This window comes from Carcharhinus amblyrhynchos, chromosome 3 (genome assembly GCF_965287045.1).
Source record: "Carcharhinus amblyrhynchos chromosome 3, sCarAmb.v2.hapA, whole genome shotgun sequence".
In the NCBI taxonomy this organism is placed as follows: Eukaryota; Metazoa; Chordata; class Chondrichthyes; order Carcharhiniformes; family Carcharhinidae; genus Carcharhinus; species Carcharhinus amblyrhynchos.
In genome coordinates, this window is record NC_137326.1 from 14,465,926 (window position 1) to 14,488,306 (window position 22,381).

The 22,381-nt window shown below is 45.3% G+C and overlaps 1 protein-coding gene across 2 annotated transcripts in view; it reads right to left on the reverse strand.

Annotated features, from left to right (window-relative positions):
• Positions 1–22,381, reverse strand: part of LOC145335908 (copine-9-like) — a 374,645-nt gene that overhangs the window by 238,943 nt on the left and 113,321 nt on the right. For both annotated transcript variants that reach the window (XM_080181645.1, XM_080181652.1), the window contains exon 4: positions 3,049–3,152. In XM_080181645.1, the coding sequence (XP_080037771.1) occupies positions 3,049–3,152 (104 nt within the window). The remainder of the gene's footprint in view (positions 1–3,048; positions 3,153–22,381) is intronic.

Sequence of the window (22,381 nt, forward strand, 5' to 3'; positions counted from 1 at the left end):
ACCTTGGACTCCAGTCAAGGGATTTGGTTCTTAAACTTTAGATATACTCTAATATTTGCTTAACACTTTTTTATTGGTACTATTTCTAAACAGGTTATAGACTAGGCACATACTTCCTTGGCATGATTCCAAAAGAATCATGCCTAGGAAGCATGTGCCAGTGGCACATCATGTCATACATTAGCAGGTCCCAACCTGCAGTGAGCACTTTTACCACTTGAAATGACAGAATTAAGTGCAGCACTGAGTGGGCAGCGATTTTGCATGGAACCGATGAATCCCAATACTGCAGAAAGAGGCTATTTGGCTCATTGAACCTGCACCAACTCTCCAAAAGAGTATCTCACCCAGGACCTCCCCTCCACCCTATCCCTGTAACCCTATGCATTTACCATGGCTAATCCACCAAACCTACACATCTCTGGCAGATGTGCCATACAAAGCAACTTGTCTGGATGTATTACAGCTTGGTATGGCTCCTGTTCAAAGCAAGACCACAAGGGATACAAAGGGTTGTGTAACATAACCCATGCAAACCATCTTCCCATCCATTGACTTCAAATACACTTCCTACTGATTTGGAAAAGCAGTCAGCATAATCAAGGACCCCACGACTCTGGACATTCTCTCTTCCAACTTCTTCCATCCGGAAAAAGATACAAAAGTCTGAGGTCATATACTAACTGACTCAAGAACAGCTTCTTCCCTGCTGCCATCAGACTTTTGAATGGATCTACCTTAAATTAAATTGTTCTTTCTCTACACCCTATCTATGACTATAACACCACATTCTGCACTCTCCCCTTTCCTTCTCAATAAATGGTATGCTTTGTCTGCATAGCGCACAAAAAACAATACTTTTCACTGTACCCCAATAGATGTGATAAAAATAAATCAAATCAAAGCAATGCACCTTGGCCAATCCACCTAACCCTTACATCTTTAGACTGTAGGAGGAAACTGGAGCACCTGGAGGAAACCCACACAGACACGGGGAGGACGTTCAGACTCCACACAGACAGTGACCAAGCTGGGAATTGAATCCCGAGTCCCTGGTGCTGTGAGGCAGCAGTGCTAAGCACTGTGCCGTCGTGCCACCTTTTTATGCCATCCCTGGCCGTAATCAACTGGATAATTTCCATCATTCCCGCCTTCACAGTTACAAAGGGATCTAACTGGGTTTATAAAATTGACAGAATGAGCTGGACAATGAAGCTGCAATCCTGGACTGTGACACAGTGCAATTACAGTCCCACAAAATAACACTTGTGCGATTTTACCATTGAATGAACCTCCTGGGTTTGTGAACAAGGTGAGCTTATTTAAAACTTTTCTGACAACTGTGACATTTCACACTGTAAATGAAAGCTGCAGTGGGAATTTTGGATCCCTACCCATTAAGGGTCACATTTTTCAATTGGCCTCTTCTCTGCTTTGTTACAGAAATCCAATCAATAAAGATAATTTCTATTTCTGAAGATTTTTCATTGTCTTCCTGCAATGAATGCAGATTCAGATTGTCAGCGAGATGGTGTGTTTGGAGAATAATCTCCATAGACAGCAATCATCAAGCTACAGAACACATGATAACATCTAACGCATCCAATTATCATACTGCAATAGACTAGGCCACTTCTCATTCATTCTCATGCTGTACAATTCGAGTGGTTTGGTAAAATAACATTTGTAGGGCTGATTTTAACTCGTGGCGGTGGGGAAAAGAGATTTTTAAAAGTCATTCATAGGATGTGGGTGTCACTGGCTGGGCCAGCATTTAAGGCCCATCCCTACCTGCCCTCTGAAATGGAGAGTCATTTGAGGGTTAACCACATTGCTACAGATCTGGAGTCACATGTAGGCCAGACCGGGTATGGCCAGCAGATTTCCTTTCTTATAGGACATTAGTGAACCAGATGGGTTTTTTACATCAACTGACAATGGTTTCACCATCATCATGAATTCCAGACTTTTACTGAATTCAAATTTTACCATCTGCTAAGATGGAATTTGAACCCGGGTTCCCCAGAGTGTTACACTGGGTCTCTGGGTCACTAGTCTCGTGACAATACCACTACGCCACCACTTCCCCTATTGAAATGGTAATGGATCAACAACCCTTTATACCGACCACCAAATGTTCTTTCCCTTTGTCACCAAGCGGAGTGTATAACAGGCAGCCAAACTCCTACTGCCTGTTTCCCATGAATGCTGTTGTCCTGCAGTCACTGTGATGGGGACAGCGGAGGTGAGGAGGCTTCAGGTATTCTAATATGCAGCAAATCAGAAAATCAGCACTTCCAGCAAAGGGGACATGCTGTGAATAATGGAAAAAGATCAATTTTCTCTTTAAATCAAGTGGTCCCCTGGTGGTGGTGGCGGGGGGGATGGCTGGGGTTGTGGGGATGGGGGTTGGAGACAGAAGCTTGCAGATTCACATCAGTGACATGCTTGTGAATCAGCAAGTGAGCAGAGGAATAGCCTGCATTAATTAGATGTCACTGGGAGTCTGATGTTTCCCCTTAAAGTATAATATGCAACAAAAACATGCCAGTCGACCACTTAGTCAACACAGGGCTGATGGAAAAGGTAATTACTTGAGAATAAAATGAAATTGCTACTGTCCTGGGAGTGTTCACTTTTCAATATTACGAAGAGCGGACATTTTTGCAGGACCACAGAGACAGCTGAATTGTGATAGATGTAACAAAGGTTTTGCCATTTGTACATGACTGTTATGCATCCTGTATCATTTTATAATTGGGCCTGGAGTTCAAAGGTGAAGGACGTTCCTTTCTAGATTTGTATTTGGAGATTGCAAACACTGCATTTTAAAATTAACCTCTGTTTTTATGAGAATGTTAGTGGTCTATCCCTTTTTTTGCGATGAATGTTGAAGCACCTGTTATATATTTATTGCTTTTGCCCTAGTCTGGCTGCCCTTGTTTACACGTTATCATTCATTCTCTGGCTTTTCAGTATAATTTAGGCTTACACAAGGGCACAGCGAGCAGTGTGTGGCATCTGGCAGGAAGAAATGTGATTACTTACACATCAAAACGCAGATTCTGTTTCTCTTCAAAGAAGTAATCCAGGACAAACTTGCGCACAAAATCTGGGTTCAGTGTGTTTTCAATCACTTCAGTCCTTCCGTACTGGGAAAAGAAAGGAAAACGAATGAAAGAGAAATAAAAATACAGAATGAAGTCATTTCTCTGCAGATGGCTTTGGAAACACATAGCTACCACTCAGTTAACAAGTCACTTCAAGGAATGAAACATTCAAAGGCTTCTCAAGCTCTTGGAGATGGACAAATAATCAGCAACGCACTGATTGCGACAGATGGAGCTCTGAAGATCTGGAAATAATGTGGTGTAATAGTTTATTGATTAATGTTCCATTTTGGACACACTGCTTTCCATCTGATGCCATTCCCTCAGACTTGTTTTGAATTATGCTCCTTTATTCCTTTCTTTCCTCTCCAGTCTTCTCCCCTTTTCATACAGAACAGGAGCTGGAGAATTCCATTCGGCCCCTCAAGTCTGCTTCACCATTCAGTTAAATCACGGCTGTTCATCTACCTCAACTACCTGGGTGGCATGGTGGCACAGTGTTTAGCACTGTTGCCTCACAGCGCCAGGAATTCAGATTTGATTCCCGTCTTGGGTGACTATGCGTGTGGAGTTTACACGTTCTCTCCGTGTCTGCGCATGTTTCCTCTGGGTGCTCCGATTTACTCCCACAGTCTAAGATGTGCAGCTTAGATGGATTGGCCACGCTAAATTGCCCCTTAGCATCCAAAGTGTGTAGTTAGGTAGATTAGCCATTGTAAATGTGCAGAGTTACAGGGATAGGGCAGGGTAGTGAGCCTGTGTAAGGTGATCTTTTGGAGAATCGGTGCAGACTCAATGGGCCAAATAACCTCCTTCTGCACTGAAGGGATTACATGGTTCCAACACCATTTCCCCCCACTCTCTCCATATCCCTTGATATCTTTAACATATAGAAATCTTTTTTTTTGTCTTGCATATACTCAGTGACTGAACCTCCACAGATTCGCCACCGTCTGAGTGAAAGAATCCGTTCTCGTCTCATTCCCAAATGGCCTACCTCTTATTTTGAGATAGTGTCCCTTGATTCTAGATGCACCAGCCAGCAGCAACATCCTTCCTGCTGCCACCCTGTCCAGCCCTGTAAGAATTTTCTACGCTTCAATGAGGTTCTCTCTCATCCTTCTGAACTGAGAATACAGGCCCAGTCTCCTTAATCTCTGCTCATAGGATAATGTGTCCATCCAGGAATCAGTCAGGTGAACCTTTATTGCACTCACTCAATGGCAAGAATATCCCTTCTTAGATAAGGAGACAAAAACTGTACACAACATTTCAGGTAGTGTCTCACCAAGACTTTATACAATTTGCAGCAAGATATCTTCACTCCTGTATTCAAACTCTCTGGCAATGAAGACCAACATACTGTTTGGCTTCTCAATTACTTGCTTCATCTCTATATTAGCCTTCAGAGACAATTTTTTCAGTCTTTCATGGGGTGTGGATATTGTTGGCAAGACCAGCATTTGTTGCCCATCCCTAATTGCTCTTGAATTGAATGGTTTGCTAGGTCATTTCGAAGGGCAGTTAAGAGTTAATTTCTCCCTTAATGTCAACAAAATGAAGGAGATCAAATTCAGGAAGCCTAAAGGAGAACATGCCCCTGTCTACATCAACGGAGACAAAGTAGAAAGGGTCAAGAGCTTCAGGGTTTTAGGTGCTCAGATCACCAACAACCTGTTCTAGTCCCCCCATGTTGACACTATAGCTAAGAAAGCCCACCAATTTTCTCAGAAGACGAAGGAAATTTGGCATGTCAGATATGACTCTCACTAACTTTTACAGATGCACCATAGAAAGCATTCTTTCTGATTGTATCACAGCTTGATACGGCTCCTGCTCTGCCCAAGACCACAAGGAACTACAAAAGGTCGTGATTCTAGCACAATCCACCACACAAACCAGCCTCCCATCTGTTAACTCTGTCTATACTTCCCTCAGCAAAGCAGCCAGCATGATTAAGGACCCCACATATCCCAGACATTCTCTCTTCCAACTTCTTCCTTTGGGAAAAAGATACAAAAGTCTGAGGTCACGTATCAGTTGACTCAAGAACAGATTCTTCCCTGCTGCTGTCAGACTTTTGAATGGACTTACCGTGTATTAAGCTGATCTTTCTCTACACCCTAGCTATGACTGTAACTCTACATTCTGCATTCTCTCGTTTCCTTCTCTATGAAAGATATGTTTTTGTCTGTGTAGCACACAAGAAATAATACTTTTCACTGTATATTAATCCATGTGACAATAATAAATCAAATCAAATCAACAACATTTCTGTGGGCTGGAGTCACATCTAGCCCAATCTAGGCAAGGGTGGAAGATTTCCTTGGCTAAAGAGTATTAGTGAACCAGATGGGTTTTGATGTTAATTGATGATATTTTTATGGACACCATTACTGAGATTACCTTTCAATTCCAGATTTATTAACAAAACTTAACTTGCACCAGCTGCCATAGTGGGATTTGAAAGCATGTTCCTACAGAAATATCCTGGGTCCATTGGCATACTAGTCCAGTGGCATTACTACTATGCCACCGATGCCCTCTCCCTTTGGCACCCAAAGTTTCTAGATTGTGCTGGTGCTATGGAACCACACACACTGGTCATTTTTCACTGAACAGGCAAATTAACATGTTGATCTTCGTGGCCACAATTGGCTCAACTCCCACCAAAGAGTAATCATGAGCTGACTTATCCCTTCCCAGTCTTCAGGGTGCACTATACCAATTGTAGCAACCTCACTCAGGCACCATCTGAGATGTTTGATTGCAGGGCACAGGAAAGTAATTGAACGCAGAACTGTTTTGATCAAAAGCTCTGCCCTTCCTCCATTCATTCCTGGGATTTGGCATTTATTGCCTTTCCGAGCAACATTCATTCAACTTCCGTCCACAGTGCACATCCTGCTTGTTCCATCATTTCAGATTGGTGCGCTTTCGAGCACATGCACAAATTAAGGGAACATTGATACCAGTTGTCCTTGTGAAAGTGATGAAAGGCTTTCTTCTTAAACTCCTGCAGCTGCTGTGGTGAAGCTGCTTCCAATATGCTGCTGCATGCTTTCTTTCATAATTCACTCTCTATTTGTCTTCGACCTCTGCTTCCTGGAAGGTGAGCGAGAAGCTAGCATCGCGTGAAAAACGTTGATTTTACTCAATAATTCTTAGAGCATCCAAATGTTTGACAAAATAACAAGAGAATCTAATCCTGCAGCATAGAATACCAGCAGCCTGCAGAATCGCAAAACTTCCCGAAGTAGCAGTGAGTCCTAGCTGACAAAGCTCCACCAATGTGAGGATATTCATCTTGAGTACAATTGATATCAGTTTGTTTAGTCTATTTTTCTTTGTAATCTATCTCTCAGCACAAGCCATTCCTTGTGTGACAGGAAGGATAGGCAACCTATACCCTGACCATTTCTCACTGCCACTCTGGAGTTGGCAATGAGGTGTCAGATCAGATAAGATGATGCTACCTACAATGCTTCCCATTAACAATATTGACACAATGCCAGCTGAGTTTTACCCAAAGGTTACTTGCACAGTCACATGATAAAACAAAGGTCAGGCAGGTGGGAGCAATGCTCCTCTCCATTCTGGGTAGTCATCAGGTGCACGGTGCTCATGGCATTGCTAAATGTGGTGCAGGTCCGTCCCATACCCAAGTCCTGCTCCGTGTCTACCTCCTGAGCCATCATCCGCTTTATCAGGGAAGCAAAAGTGGACCTTGTTTGCAGGGACAAGATGTAGAAACTTCTAGGTATAGGAGGGGAGAGAAGACCATCGCTTACCTGCTTCTGGAATGTACCTTGACAAAGAGGTGCAATGTTCTTTCTGCCAAGGTTTATCCCACACAATCTATAACACAGAACTCTGCACTCTATGGGCTGCTTACAGCGAGATTAACAGTGAGGACCAATGAGTCAAAGTTTTGGTCTCCCCAAAAGTTGTTGGTCTTCTGATGGAAAGAGCTGTTAATAGCTGAATGTTACAGGCTACTACATGGTCTGCGACTGACCACATGCTGAAGTTTGTACCAAGGTTTTGGGGTAATTACAGCAAAGGCTCAGTAGAGAAATAGCACTGTCGCAAGCTCTTCCACCAGAGTACACCAAGAGGCTAGAAATCATGTAAAACTCCTCTAGCTGCAGCACCAGAGAATCTTTGACATGAAATGCAAGTGTACAACTGTAAATAAAACCTCTATTGGCAAGTAAAGTGAGGTACACAGTGGCATGGTGGGTAGCATCGCTGCTTCACAATGCCAGGATTCCGGGTTTGATTCTGATCTTAGGTCACTGTCTGTGTGGAGCTTACACATTCTCCCTGTGTCTGCATGGGTTTTCTCCAGTTTTCTCCCCATTTGGCCATGCTAAATTGCCCCTTGGTATCCCAAGATGCGTGGATTAGTGGGTAAGTACATGGGGTTACCAGGTTAGGGCCTTGGTGGGATGTTCTGTTGGAGAGTTGGTGCAGACTCAATAGGATGAATGGCCTCCTACTGCACTGTAGGGATTTTATGATTCTTTTGCTATATGCCTCGCACTGTACAGAAAGAAACTGATCTTTACTGTACTTTCTGCGATGTCAAATCTCAACTGTTATGTAATGCACTTTTACAAATTTTGAAGTATGTTTTTGGGGGAAAGAAAGTACTGCTCGTTAAAGGAAATTTACCCCAAGTTCCACATAGATCATCCTTACTGACAGCACTAATGGCATGGTGGCAACCTTGTAACTTATTGTATTGTGAGTCATGGAGGCGAATTGTATGGGAACAGGAGTAGACCATTCAGCCCCAAGGGCCTGTTCAGCCTTTCTATTACAAATTAGTACCTCAGCTCCACTCACTTGCTCCTTATCTCTTGACACTTTTAAATAATAAAAGTCCCGCGGTTCCGACATTGGAAATGTCAAAGCACTGCCGCTCCACAGCTTAGGGAATTTCCCCAGGTTTGAACAGCAGTGAGAGCTTTCATGTAAAACAATCTTCTTGTCCTTTTATGTTGTTACCGATGCTGATTTTCAAAGATATAAATAATTTCCAGCACAGTACAGTGGTTAACACTGCTGCCTCACAGTGCCAGGGACCGGGGTTCGATTCCCGGCTTGGGTCACTGTCTATGCGGAGTTTGCACCTTTTCCCTATTTCTCCATGGGTTTCCCCCAGGTGCTCTTCTTTCAGGCTACAGTCCGAAAGATGTGCTGGTCAGGTGCATTGGCCATGCTGAATTCTCCCTCAGTGTACCCGAACAGGTGCCAGAGTGTGGCAACAAGGGGATTTTCACAGTAACTTCATTTCAGTGTTAATGTAAACCTACTTGTGACACTAATCAATAAGCAGATGTTTACTCTAATCCCATTCCCCTGCTCTTCATTCCCATTTCTCTGTCCCATTTTCTTGGCTTCAAATCTAGCACATGCAACCAATCACACAATCACCCATAATTTCACACCAAGGGCCGTTACCACTGCAGTGGTCGATTAGTTCTCCCCAGCCTGCCCCACTCACTGGAAGGTTCTGGTTAAAATCAGCCTCGTTAACTTGCTGACCTGAGTCACAAATTTTCCCACACGCTAGTATTTTACTGCTGCTGAAAGTTTGCCAAGGCTCCTGCCACAAACAGGCAAGGGCCTAGCTTCAACTGAAAAATAGCAGGAACACGATCACCGAGGAAGGAGTCCGAAATGAGGTCAAATTCGCCAATTCAAAACCTGGCAGGATGCAGGACAGTCACCAGAGGAGATCAAGTTTGTTTGGGGGGGGGGTGCGGTGGAGGGCCAGGGGGGAATGCCCAAATAATCAGGAATAACACATATTAATAAACTGTTCCAGTTGGTTTACTACCACTGACCTCCTGGTTTATTATCAGTCTCAATAGCAGACCCCGGACGTAACAAAGATGAGTAACAATACGTATTCTGTCAGAGGATTCCTTGAGGGTTTGGAGAAGAAGGAATGCTTGGACCCCCCCCGCCTCATCTTTCCCACCACTGGCATTTCTTTTGGACTCCCCCACCCCCCACCATAAGCCACGAAACATTTACTTTGGTCCCCCAGACCACCACCACCCCCACTCCCCCCCCACCAAATTTGCACTCTGGCTTTAACATCATACCCACTAGCTGTGGCCGTCCGGCCAAATCCAAATATTGAAGCCTGACAGTTAAAATTGGTTGGGTATTTCAAGCATTTGAACTTCTGGCGGTCTCTACTTTCAGGCTCCCCACACACTAATCCTCCCCCAAGTTAAAATCCAGGACTGGGGAACCAAAGATGGTGCTGGCGTGAGAGGAAGTATGATCCACAGGTGGCAAGATCCTTCTTGAAATCTGGCTGTTTGTTGAGGTCTGGAGAGAGGTTAATGTCCATCAAACAAGCTTTAATCATACCTGGAGCGCAGTTGCAAAGAGAGAACTTCGTAAGTCTAGCTGGAAAGGGTTATTTTAAGATTCCTTCCTGTCGGTTGGAATTTACTGTGTGTGCTCAGCAGGGCCCTGGGGGGGGAAGGTGGATCTCAGCTCAGTCTGCAAACTTTCTGTTCTTTTTCACTCAAGAAAGGGTAAATTCAAGTGGGAAGCTGGAGCCACTGAGGTCCTGCTGCAAATTACAAGCTGCTATTTCTGCTTTTGGATTGCTTGTTTTGCAGCTAGAGCTCATTGAAGAGCATGTTGGGACTTGCAGTTCAGTCTGGAACCATCTTGTAGTTTTTTCACTCAGTCAAGTGTGAATTGGTTTAAGGTGGGGGGCAGCCCAGGGAAGAATTCCTGTGTCATAAAAACTTCAACTGTCAGATCAACCTGGGATCACTGCTGTTTCTTTTTTCACCCAGCCAAGGGTGAATTAAAGTGAAGGAGAAGAGTTGAACTTTCAGCTCGCCTGGGAACCCTTTGCTGCTTCTGTTCGCCCGTTAAAGAGTGAAGGTGAAAAGCAATCCATGTAAGAACTCTGGTGGATCGAACAGTGAAATAGCTTGATACATTGGTCCAAGAAATAGTGCTCCAGGCTGGAGGAAAAGGGTAAGCCTTCAGATGCTGGCACTAGCAAAGTGGCAGGAAGCAAACCAAAATCGAAGAGTGGGACCACGGGGCAGAAGGAGGGGAGTCCCCAACATGCTCTGCTGGAGAGATCCCTGAACAGAGCATGCTGAGCGAAAGGACAGGGGAAGCTATTATGGAGGCCATGCAAAGATTGGACAGTAAGTTGGACCAGTGGGCCACTGAGTTGCAGGCCAAGATAGACAAGCTGAGAGAGGAGCTCGGATCATTTGTTAAATCTCTCCAAGGTTGGCCATCAGAACCGCTTGAAGGAGCTTGAGAACTCAGAGGCATTTAGTGGAAACACTATCTCCGAGCTGAAGAACTAAGTTACTCATTTATCATCGGAGGTTAAGTCCCTAAGGGCGAAATGTGATGAGATGGAAGAACGCCAAAGACGAAATAGCATCAGTAGGACTAGGGGGCACAGCCTCAAGATAAAGGGGGGGCGGTTTAGAACAGAGTTGAGGAAGAACTTCTTCACTCAAAGGGTGGTGAATCTCTGGAATTCTCTGCCCGTTGAAGTGGTGGAGGCTGCCTCGCTAAATATATTTAAGACGCGGGTTGATGGGTTTCTGATAAGAGAGGGGATTAAGGGTTATGGGGAGAGGGCGGGAATGTGGAACTGAGCCACGACAGATCAGCCATGATCTTACTGAATGGCGGGGCAGACTTGAAGGGCCCGATGGCCTACTCCTGCTCCTATTTCTTATGTTCTAATGTTCTTCCGGAGGGAATCGAGGGTCCAAATATCACAGACTTTGTCACCCGGCTATTGCAGAAGGTACTGGAATTTGAGGATGAGCTGCTTCTGGATTGCACACACCGAGTATTAGGGACAAGCCCAGACCAGGAGAAGTTCCTTGGCCCATTATTGCATGAGTACATTACACCTCAGCATGAGACAGAATCCTGCAGCAGGCAGCACTGACTACCACTCTGAGGTACCAGGAAAATAAGCTGCTGATATTTCCAGATTTTAACCTGGTGGTGGCAAGGAGAAGGATGGCCTTCCCTGATGTCAAACGGCTTCTGCGCGACTGTCCTGGGTCAGGTTTGGGTTCTGCTTTCCAGCCTTCTTGAGGATTACTCTCAACAATGGAACCGAACACAAATTCACAGATAAAAACATAAGAAATAGGAGCAGGAGTAGGCCATCTAGCCCTTCGAGCCTGCCCCGCCATTCAATAAGATCATGGCTGATCTGTTGCTGCTTAGTTCCACTTTCCCGCCCTCTCCCCATAACCCTTAATCCCCTCGCTTATCAAAAACCCATCAACCCGCATCTTAAAAATATTTAGCGAGGCAGCCTCCACCACTTCAATGGGCAGAGAATTCCAGAGATTCACCACCCTTTGAGTGAAGAAGTTCCTCCTCAACTCCGTTCTAAACCGCCCCCCTTTTATCTTGAGGCTGTGCCCCCTAGTCCTACTGTCTTTTTTGAGCGGGAAGAGTCTTTCCACCTCTATCCTATCCATCCCATTCATCATCTTATACGTCTCAATGAGATCTCCCCTCATTCTTCTAAACTCTAACGAGTACAAGCCCAGTTTATTCAGCCTCTCCTCATAGCTCAACCCCCTCAACTCCGGTATCAGCCTAGTAAACCTCCTCTGCACTCCTTCCAAGGCCAAAATATCTTTGCGCAGATGCGGCGCCCAAAACTGCACACAGTACTCCAGCTGCGGCCTCACCAATGCCCTATACAGCTGCAGCAAGACCTCCCTACTTTTATATTCAATCCCCTTCGCTATGAAGGCCAGCATCCCATTCGCCTTCCTGACCACCTGCTGCACCTGCAAGCTGGGTTTTTGCGACTCATGCACAAGGACCCCGAGGTCCCTCTGCACCGTCGCCTGCTGCAGTTTTTCGCCCCGTAAGTAACAGTCCTTCCTACCATTCTTCCTACCAAAGTGGACCACCTCACACTTGCCAACATTAAATTCCATTTGCCATTTCCGACGGCAGCGATGAAATGTGTGGAGCAGACTTTTGAATCAGGTGACCACACGGCAGATGTAAACTGATATTTGTTTTTTATGAACCTGCGTGCTATACCCAGATTGAATTGTCAGCCAGAAAAGGGTAATGGGTTTTGCGACTGTTAGATTAAATGTTAAGTGTTTGGTATTTCGACAGATCTTTTCAGGTTGTAGCACCTGTGACCGCGATGGGAATGGAAGTGGAGAATGTGTCCCATGCTGAGTGCTGTGAAAATGCCATGATAAGGTGCTGGAGGCACAGGTGCCCTGTTTGAGAAGGTGCACTGGGGGGTGGGGGGAGGCACGCTGTGTTTGTGGATTCGGTCTGTGTGAGTGTTTCTGTGTCTTTGCTATACATTTTTTTCCCTGTGGGTGTGACGTGGCCTGCTCTCTCCTTCTCATGGTTGGTTCCCTGCGGCCAGAGGAGAGGGTGGGGAGGGTGGGGTTCTGGGGTGTGGTGTCTGCCGACGTCAGTGGTTGCGGGAAAACTCCCCAGTGAGAAGGGATACCAGGCTACTGTTAGGAATGTGGGATGCTACTTAGGGGGCCCTTGTGCTCTGACCTCAGAGCGAACAAGTTCACCAGCTGGAAAGTCAGGGGATTAAATCATCCGGTTATGCGCATTAAGATATTTCAACATCTTTGATAACTGGGTACACAATTTGCATTCCTCCAAAAGACCCACCACAAGCCAGTGGACTATTTTCAACTCTGTAGAGGATAGGAGAAGGGTTGGTGGGGGGGTGGGGGGAACAATCCTTATCCACAAATCCTCACTCTTAATAGTAGCCAATGTCATTTATGACTCAAATGGCTGATATGTCATTGTCACGGGTCAATTATACGGGATACCCCTGGTGTTAGCCAATGTGTACGCTCCAAACTGGGACTGCGCAAACTTTTTCCGGTCATTTTTCATGCTACTTCCAGATATGAATTCACATCAGTTGATATTTGGCGGAGATTTCGACTGTCGTTTGAATCCTGCCCTGGACCACTCCTCCCCCAGGCCCTCTCCTCCCCCAGGCCCTCTCCTCCCCCAGGCCCGTTCCAACCCCAGGACCGCTCCTCCCCCAGGCCCTCTCCTCCCCCAGGCCCGCTCCTCCCCCAGGCCCGCTCCTCCCCCAGGCCCGCTCCTCCCCCAGGCCCTCTCCTCCCCCAGGACCGCTCCTCCCCCAGGCCCTCTCCTCCCCCAGGCCCGCTCCTCCCCCAGGCCCACTCCTCCCCCAGGCCCTCTCCTCCCCCAGGCCCGCTCCTCCCCCAGGCCCTCTCCTCCCCCAGGCCCTCTCCTCCCCCAGGCCCGCTCCTCCCCCAGGCCCTCTCCTCCCCCAGGCCCTCTCCTCCCCCAGGCCCGCTCCTCCCCCAGGCCCGCAGTATCTTCCAAGTCGGCAGAAATTATTAAATCATTTCTCACCGAATACACAGTGTCGGACCCATGGAAGTTTCTTAACCCAACTAGTAGGGAATTTCTTTTTCACCTATCCACCGAATGTACTCATGGATAGATTACTTTTTGGGAGTTAATAAGTTGCTCCTGGCTGTGCGCTCATGCTCCTATGACACCACTGTAATGTCGGACCATGCTCCCTTGACAACGGACTTGGTAGTGGGGGGGGGAGGGTGAGCGATTTAATACTTGCCTGCCCCCTGATGATGAATTTGTTAGATTTCTGTTAACCCAGATCGATGATTTCTTAGAATTACTGATGCTCCGGGAGTCTCAGCAGCTACCTTATGGGAGACACTAAAGGCGTATTTAAGGGGCCAGATTACATCTTGCTCAGCGCATGAGGCATAGCAGAGGGGTAAAAGGTTATCAGAATTGCTGGGGCGTATCACCCAAGTTGATGCTGTGTAGGCTGCGGGTCCGTCCCCAGAGGTATATAAGGAACATTTACTACTACAGGTGGAGTTTGAGACCTTGTCCTCACTACAAGCGGAAGAGATGCTGGTCAAATCTTAAGTATACATACTATGTGCATGGGGACAAAGCAAGCAAGCTACTAGCTCATCAGTTGCACCAAAAATCTAATATCACAAATGTAGACTCCGAACGGGGTCTCTACTGATCCACAGCGAGTAAAAGTTTAGGGACTTTTACTCAACGCTCTATAGCTTGGAGACTACTGCCAATGAGGCGGACTTTCAGGAGTTCTTTGGGGCACTGAATCTCCCCGTGGTGGACAGGGGAGAGGCCGCGGCTCTGGAGAAATCAATCGATGTTGAAGAAATTGTTAGGGCGGCCAGAATTATGCTGAGTGGGTAATGTATGAGGCTAGATAGCTACCACATCAAATTCTATTAAAAAATTTATGGATAGATTGGCTCCCCTGCTACTGCGCATGATCAATGAATGGTATGAGAACCGCTCTCTCCCGCAGACTTTGAGGCAAGCCACAATTTCACTTATCCTTAAAAAGAATAACGACCTGCAAATCTGCAGTTCTTATAGACCCATCTCATTGCTGAATGTGGATCTCAAACTGATCGCTAAGATTCTGGCCATTCGGTTGAAGGACATTCTGCCCTTTATCATCTCGCCTGACCAGACTGGGTTCATTATAAATAGACATATGTACTCGAAGATTCAGCAGCTGTTTAACATTTTGTACGTGCCTGCCACCTCCGAGCTACCAGAGATGTTAATCTCGCTGGACGCTGAAAAAGCATTTGATCAGGTGGAATGGGATTATTTATTTTATGCTCTCGAGAAGTTCGGGTTCAGCCCAAAGCTCATCTCCTAGATCAAAATATTGTACTCCGTCCTTCTAGTCTCAGTCCAGACAAAAGATGTGCATTCAGCTATTTTCCCTTTGATCGAGGGCACTAGGCAAGGATGCCCCCTCTCCCCTATTATTTGCCAATGTTATTGAATCTCTTGCTGCGGCTTTTTGCAACAGCAAATGAGTGGTGGGGATTGGTCAGGAGAGAATTGAGTGGAAGGTATTGCTGTTTGCGGGCAAGTTGGTAACCCATCCAACTCGATTCCTGAAGTCTTATCTATACTAGAAAGGTTTGGTCGTATTTTGGGTTTACAAACTTAACTTGAATAAGAGTGAGCTCTTTCCTTTGAATGCAATGGCTTGTGACCTCCTGCTCCGCATCCTGCCTTTCAAGATTGTCAGTAGGCAGTTTACTTACTTGTGAGTGCAAGTGACTAGTAAATTTAGTGGGCTCTTTGGAGCTAACTTTGCTCCACTCATGTAGTGGACATAACAGCATAACTCAACATAACTCAAATATTGGTCCAACCTCCCATAATTGCTAGCAGGCCAGATCAATGCTGTGAAGATGAACATACTACCCGAGTTTTTTTTTCTCTTTCCATGCATCCCAGTGTTCATCCCCAAATCCTTTTTTCACAGACTTGGTCAGCTCATTTCAAGCTTTGTCTGGAATAGGAAAAATCCAAGAATGCAGAGGACGGTCTTGCAAAGCCCTAATTGGGAGGGGACTATGAGATTGCCCAATTTTCTATTTCATTATTGGGCAGCCTATATGACAGCAGTAGTGTGTTGGGTGCAGAGAGAGAGAGGCAACAGGAAGTTCCTTCTTGGCTGCAGTTAAAATCCTTCTCTCTTCCCTGGTTGCCTTGATATGTTCCCCATTAAACTTTCCCTCCTCCCAGTATACTAGGGGTGCACTTGTCAAGTCAACTCTTAGAATTTGGATGCAATTTAGACGCCACTTTGGGTTTCAGGCCTCCCCAGTATCGGCTAATGATTTTGTTCTTCCGTCTGCTTTGGATGGTGCCTTCTATATGGTATCAGAACATTCTGGGACTTGTGTGTGGACGGCGTGTTTGCGTCATTCCAGCAGATGGTGGATAAGTTTGCTTTACCTGCAATGCACTTTGCAGATATTTGTAAATTTGTGCGTAGGGCTGACCCCCAATTTCTGACGCTCCCACCTCATGCCCCCATTGACATCTTCTTAATGCCTTCTATACTATCCGTGGTATCATTTCTGTTCTTTATTCTCAAATTCTGTCCCAACAAAACACTCTCTATCAGTGGTTAAATCTTTATGAGAACTGGGGGAGGAGTTCTCGGAGATGGACTGGGACTTGGTGCTGCGTTGAGTACATTCCTCCTCAATATGTGCCAAGCTGGATGTGATACAATGTAAACTCCTTCACAGCGCACATCTAACTAGGGTTAGAGTCTCTAGAATGTAGCAGGCATAATTTGTGAACGGTGCCAACAAGCTCGCACCTTCCTCATACATACATTCTGGGTTTGCCCACCACTGTATAACAACTGGACACTGATATTCGAGGCGATTGCGGCAACACTGAATTGGTAAGTGCATCCCTCTAGGCTGCCCTGTTTGGGGTCGTGCCTCTAAATCCGCTGCTGCTGAAATTCCAAGCGGATTTTGTGGCTTTCGTTACACTCCTGGCAAGACAAGTAACCCTATTTAAGTGGAAATCAGGCGCACTCACAGTGGGTGGACGTGGTCGATACCATTAAGCCGGAGAAGATGAGGTGCACATTACATGGGTCCACTGCTAGATTCTCTAAGACCTGGCAACCATTTATAGCGCATGCTTGGACGCTGCAGTTGAAGCCGGGTGAATAGATACTTGATGGCTCCAGGACCCCGGGAGCTCCCACAGAATCCCCCCTCCTCCGATTTGTGGATGCGCCCTGGCCCTTTACCTGAGTATGCCCACCCACCCTGCCGAGGTGTGAGGACCAACAAGAGAACTTCTCTCTTTTCCCTCTCACTCTCTTTTTTCTCTCTCCCTCGCGGTCTCTCTTTCTTTTCTCTGCTCACTGGTTTATAGCCTGTGCTGTTTGGGGCACTCAGTTGGTTCTCCAGCAGCGTTCCTCTGCCTTTTTGTTTTTATATTATTACCGTCATTACCGATGCAATTAGGCGGGACTTGGGCAGGGTGAGTGCCAGTGGTGCCAGGGGCTTGTCCCTGACCACAGGGAGCTCAGTGCCCAGTTACATTGGAATGTACACGCTCGCACTGTGTGGATCTGTATCTGTGTTTGTTTGCTATGTAAAATAAAAGAAAATTTTCAAGAAACATATCAAAAAAAAATCCAGGACTGCAGTTTCACCCAGACAGCACACCAAGAGACATGGGACATGGGCACTGCAGGCCGGCCTGCATTTATTGCCCATCCCTTGTTGCCCTTGAACTGAGTGGCTTGCGAGGCCATTGCAGAAGGCAGTTGAGAGTCAACCACATTGCTGTGGCTCTGTATTCACATGTAGGCCAGACCAGATAAGGACAGCAAATCTCCTTCCCTAAAGAAGGAAACTAGAAAGAGTGCAGAAAAGATTTACTAGGATTCTACTGGGACTTGATGGTTTGAGTTATAAGGAGAGGCTGGATAGACTGGGACTTTTTTCCCTGGAGTGTAGGAGGCTTAGGGGTGATCTTATAGAGGTTGATAAAATAATAAGGGGCATAGATAAAGTAAATAGTCAATATCTTTTGCTAAAGGTAGGGGAGTCTAAAACAAGAGGACATAGGTTTAAGGTGAGAGGGGAGAGATACAAAAGGGTCCAGAGAGGCAACTTTTTCACGTAGTGGGTGACGTGTGTCTGGAATGAGCTGCCAGAGGTAGTAGTAGAGGTGGGTACAAATTTGTCTTTTAAAAAGTATTTATGCAGTGACATGAGTAAGATTGGCATAGAGGGATATATGCCAAACATGGGCAATAGCTTAATGATAAAAACTGGATGGCTTGGACAAGTTGGGCCTCTATAACTCATTAGTGAACCAGATGGGTTTTTCTGACAATCAACAATAATTTCATGGTCATCAGTAGATTCCTAATTCCAGATTTTGCTTTTATTGAATTCAGATTCCATCATCTGCCGTGGTAGGATTCTACCCCGGGTCCCCCAGAACATTAGCTGAGTGTCTGGGTTAATAGTCGAGCGATAGTGCCGCTAGGCCATCACCTAGGCGAGTTCCAATGTCACACCCATGCAGTGGGACCTATTCTTCTCAGGTTGTAATCATTATAATTTGTTAGAAGACAGAACCCTTTATTCTACATTCAAGGTGATCTGTTGACTTGCTTGAGTAACGTAGAGGTAGGTTTATTTATATCTGCCCACTAATGCCTGGTGTCTGAGCACTCGATCAAGCAGACTAAAGACAGCTACACCTGACTGAAGATCTCACTGGTGACATCAGATGAAAGGGCAAAAAATGTGATTAATTCCCCAGGCATTTCAGCCTCAGTGCAAAGCTTCAGAGCACGGACAGAAGAAAAGAAAACTCTTTTAATTAAATGCTAGTATTAAACATATTTTTCTTTCTCTTTGCAACACATCACAGTGAATAATCCATTTAACACAAGCACTCACTTAGCATGAGATGCACTGGGCAATCTCTTCTTGCAGACCATGGAGATGGATTTTCTAAAGTACAGGCTGTTTCATATTTTTAACAATGAATGCAGTTTAATGGATTGTCCAAATAACAGAAGTTAAAGAGCTGGTATTTTAACAGAAGTTAAAGAGCTGGAGAGAGAATACTAGCGCATTGTGCTATAGAGTGATTTATACAGAACCAACCACTGAACACTCACACAGCAAATCTGCACGTCTCAGTTACAACATAAAGGGAGAGGATCAAAGCTGTTGGGGGGGGGAATCAAAGTTGGGGGGGGGGGGTCGCAGAAGTGTATGTGGGTGCAAGAGGCACTCACGAGGACATGAAGATATGATAAACTGAGGCACCTCCAGGTCGGCTCCCTTACAAATGTTGGGAGGCACAGCAAAATTGAGAGATGCATTGAATTGAGTTGTATTTCCAAGTTGTCACAAGATGTCAACCACCGGGAGACGTGGGCAAAGGAGAAAATGAGTAACTCTGGCAGGAAGGAGTAACAGCACCATGCAGCACATCATGCAGATCAGGACAAGTGACAACATTGTTCCAACACATCATGCGAACAAGGATAAGTGATAGGACAGAACGTCAATTGTAGGAGGAAACGCCTACAAAGGGAGTGTACAATTATTTTTAAGACAGTGTCTTCAACTTTCCTTCGCATAACAGCAACTGTGTTCAGCAAAGCAGAACAGCTTGGCAAAGAATACATGAAAGCACTGCACATATATGACTCAGATATTTAGTCTAATGCTCTCTGTTCCACTCCCTCACAAATAATTTTATTGATAATGCAACATGATTTTTTTAAGCATTGCATTTTCTGTTTCTCCTGCACTATGGAATTGACTTGCATCTTCCCCTCCTCCTCCCAGTTCATAGCTCCATCCTGTGCTTTCCTTTATTTGATTTTATAGGGTGTCTATGAGGCTGCTGTTGTGGATAAATGCTCTGAGTAGCTGGTGGATGGATAACTGTGCCTTCCACTCCAATTATTCCTCCAATTGTTTCACACCATTATTCCTACGAAACTCATCTCTAAACTCCATGGCCTGGGCCTCGGTTTTTCCCTCTGCGACTGGATCCTGAACTTCCTAACTCACAGACTGCAATGAGTAGGGATGGGCAACAATATCCTCAACACTTGACCTCCACAAGACTGTGTCCTCAGCCCCCTATTATACTCCATATACACCTATGATTGTGTGGCCAAATACCCTACCAATTCAATTTTCAAGTTTGCTAATGACACCATCGTAGTTGGATCTCAAACTTTGATGAGACAGGAATACAGGAAAGAGATAGACAACCTGGTGAACTGGTGCGGCAACAATGATCTCTCTCTCAAATGTCAACAACGTGAAGGAGATAGCCATTAACTTTAGGAAGTGCAATGGAGGACATGTCCCTGTCTACATCAATGGGGACGAAGTAGAAATGGTCGAGAGCTTCAAGTTTTTAGGTGTTCTGATCACCAACAACCTGTCCTGGTTCCCCCCCCCCTCATGCTGACACTATAGTTAAGAAAGCCCACCAACACCTCTACTTTCTCAGGAAATTTGGTATGTCCACCACAACCCTCACCAACGTTCACAGATACACCATAGAAAGCATTCTTTCTTGTTGTATCACAGCTTGGCATGGCTCCTACTCTATCCAAGACACAACAGACTACATGAACGAAGCCCAGTCCATCATGCAAATCAGCCTCCCACCCATTGACACTGTCTACACTTCCCGCTGCCTCGGAAAAGCAGACAGCATAATCAAGAACCCCATGCACTCCAGATATTCTCTCTTCCACCTTCTTCTGTCAGTAAGAAGATACAAAAGTCTGAGGTCAAGTACCAACTGACTCAGGAACAGCTTCTTCCCACTGTTGTCAGACTTTTGAGTGGACTTATCTCACATGAAGTTGATCTTTCTCTACAGCCTAGCTATGACTGTAACACTACATTCTGCACTCTCTCCTTTCCTTCTCTATGAACAGTATGATTTTTCTGTATAGCGTGCAAGAAACAATACTTTTCACTGTATGTTAATACATGTGACAATAATAAATCAAATCAAATCAAAAACAATAGGAGACAGGACTGACTGTTCCTGGGGGAACTTGCTTCACAACTCAACATTGCCATTAAAAATGGAATAACACTGGACCAATAGCATTGTGCTTTACGTTTATAGGGTATTAGTGCATCATTATTTCCTGTTCAGGAGATCATGGTTGAACTCAGTAACAACTCATCAACTTGCTTATCTAGACAAGGGCTAGATTCAGCACTAACAACATGTGCATTTATAAATAATTGCTTTATTGTTTCTCTCAGTGTTTCTCCCAATGAATTAATTAATGCTGAGATTATTGTAACATCTCCTATGGACATGGGTTTAGAGAGATATGGGCCAAACTTAGGCAACTGAGACTAGCTTAGTGGTTAAAACAAAAGAGCGGCATGGACAAGTTGGGCTGAAGGGCTGATTTCCATGCTATAAACCTCAATGTCTCTATGACTGATAATTTTAAGTTTGCATGTAAAGATTGTGTGGAAGCACTATACATAACTTGCTCAAAAAAAGTATGGGAGCACAATTGAAACCCAGACTTTAGACTGAAGGTGAAGAAAAAAGATATTATTTTTATTTATTTGTGGGCCATGGGCATCACTGGCTGGCCAGCATTTATTGCCCATTCCTACTTGCCCGAGGGTAGTTGGGAGTCAACCACATTGCTGTGGCTCTGGAGTCACATTTTGGCCAGACCAGGTCAGGGCAACAGATTCCCTTCCCTAAAAAAGGACATTAGTGAGCCAGATGGGTTTTTATGACAATCAACAATGGTTTCATGATTATCAGTAGATACTTAATTCCAGATTTTATTTTGTTGAATTCAAATTTCACTATCTGCTTCAAGAAGATGACCATCCTCTTGGTACCTAAGAAAAACCAAACAACGTGCCTTAACGACTATTGGCCGGTGGTTCTGACATCCATCATTATGAAGTGCTTCGAAAGGTTAGTCATGGCACAAATCAATTCCAGCCTCCCGGACTACCTGGATCCACTACAGTTTGCCTATTGCCACAACAGGTCCACAACAGATGCCATTTCCCTGGCCCTGCACCCGACCCTGGAACACCTAGATAACAAGGACACCTATGTCAGACTCCTATTTATTGACTACAGCTCAGCCTTCAACACCATTATTCCCACCAAACTCATCTCCAAACCCTGTGGCCTGGGCCTCAGCATTTCCCTGAGTGAATGGATCCTAAACTTGCTAACTCACAGACCACAATCAGTAAGGATAGGCAACAACACCCACTTCACAATAATACTCAACTCCGGTGCCCCACAAGGCTGTGTTCTCAGCCCCCTATTATACTTCTTGTACACTTATGACTGTGCGGCCAAATTCCCCTCCAATTCGATTTTCAAGTTTGCTGATAATACCACCGTAGTGGGTCAGATCTCAAACAATGATGAGACAGAGTATAGGAATGAGATAGAGAATCTGGTGAACTGGTGAGGCAACAATAATCCCTCCCCCAACATCAACAGAATGAAGGAGATTGTCATCGACTTCAGGAGGTGTGAAGGAGAACATGCCCCTGTCTACATCAACAGAGATGAAGTAGAAAGGGTCAACAGCTTCAAGTTTTTAGGTATCCAGATCACCTGTCCTGGTCCCCCCCATCTGAGACTATAGTTAAGAAAGCTCACCAATGACTCTACTTTCTCAGAAGACTAAAGAAATTTGACATGTCAGCTATGACTCTCACCAACTTTTATAGATGCAACATAGAAAACATTCTTTCTGGTTATATCACAGCTTGGTATGGCTCCTGCTCTGCCCAAAACCGCAAGAAACTACAAAAGGTTGTGAA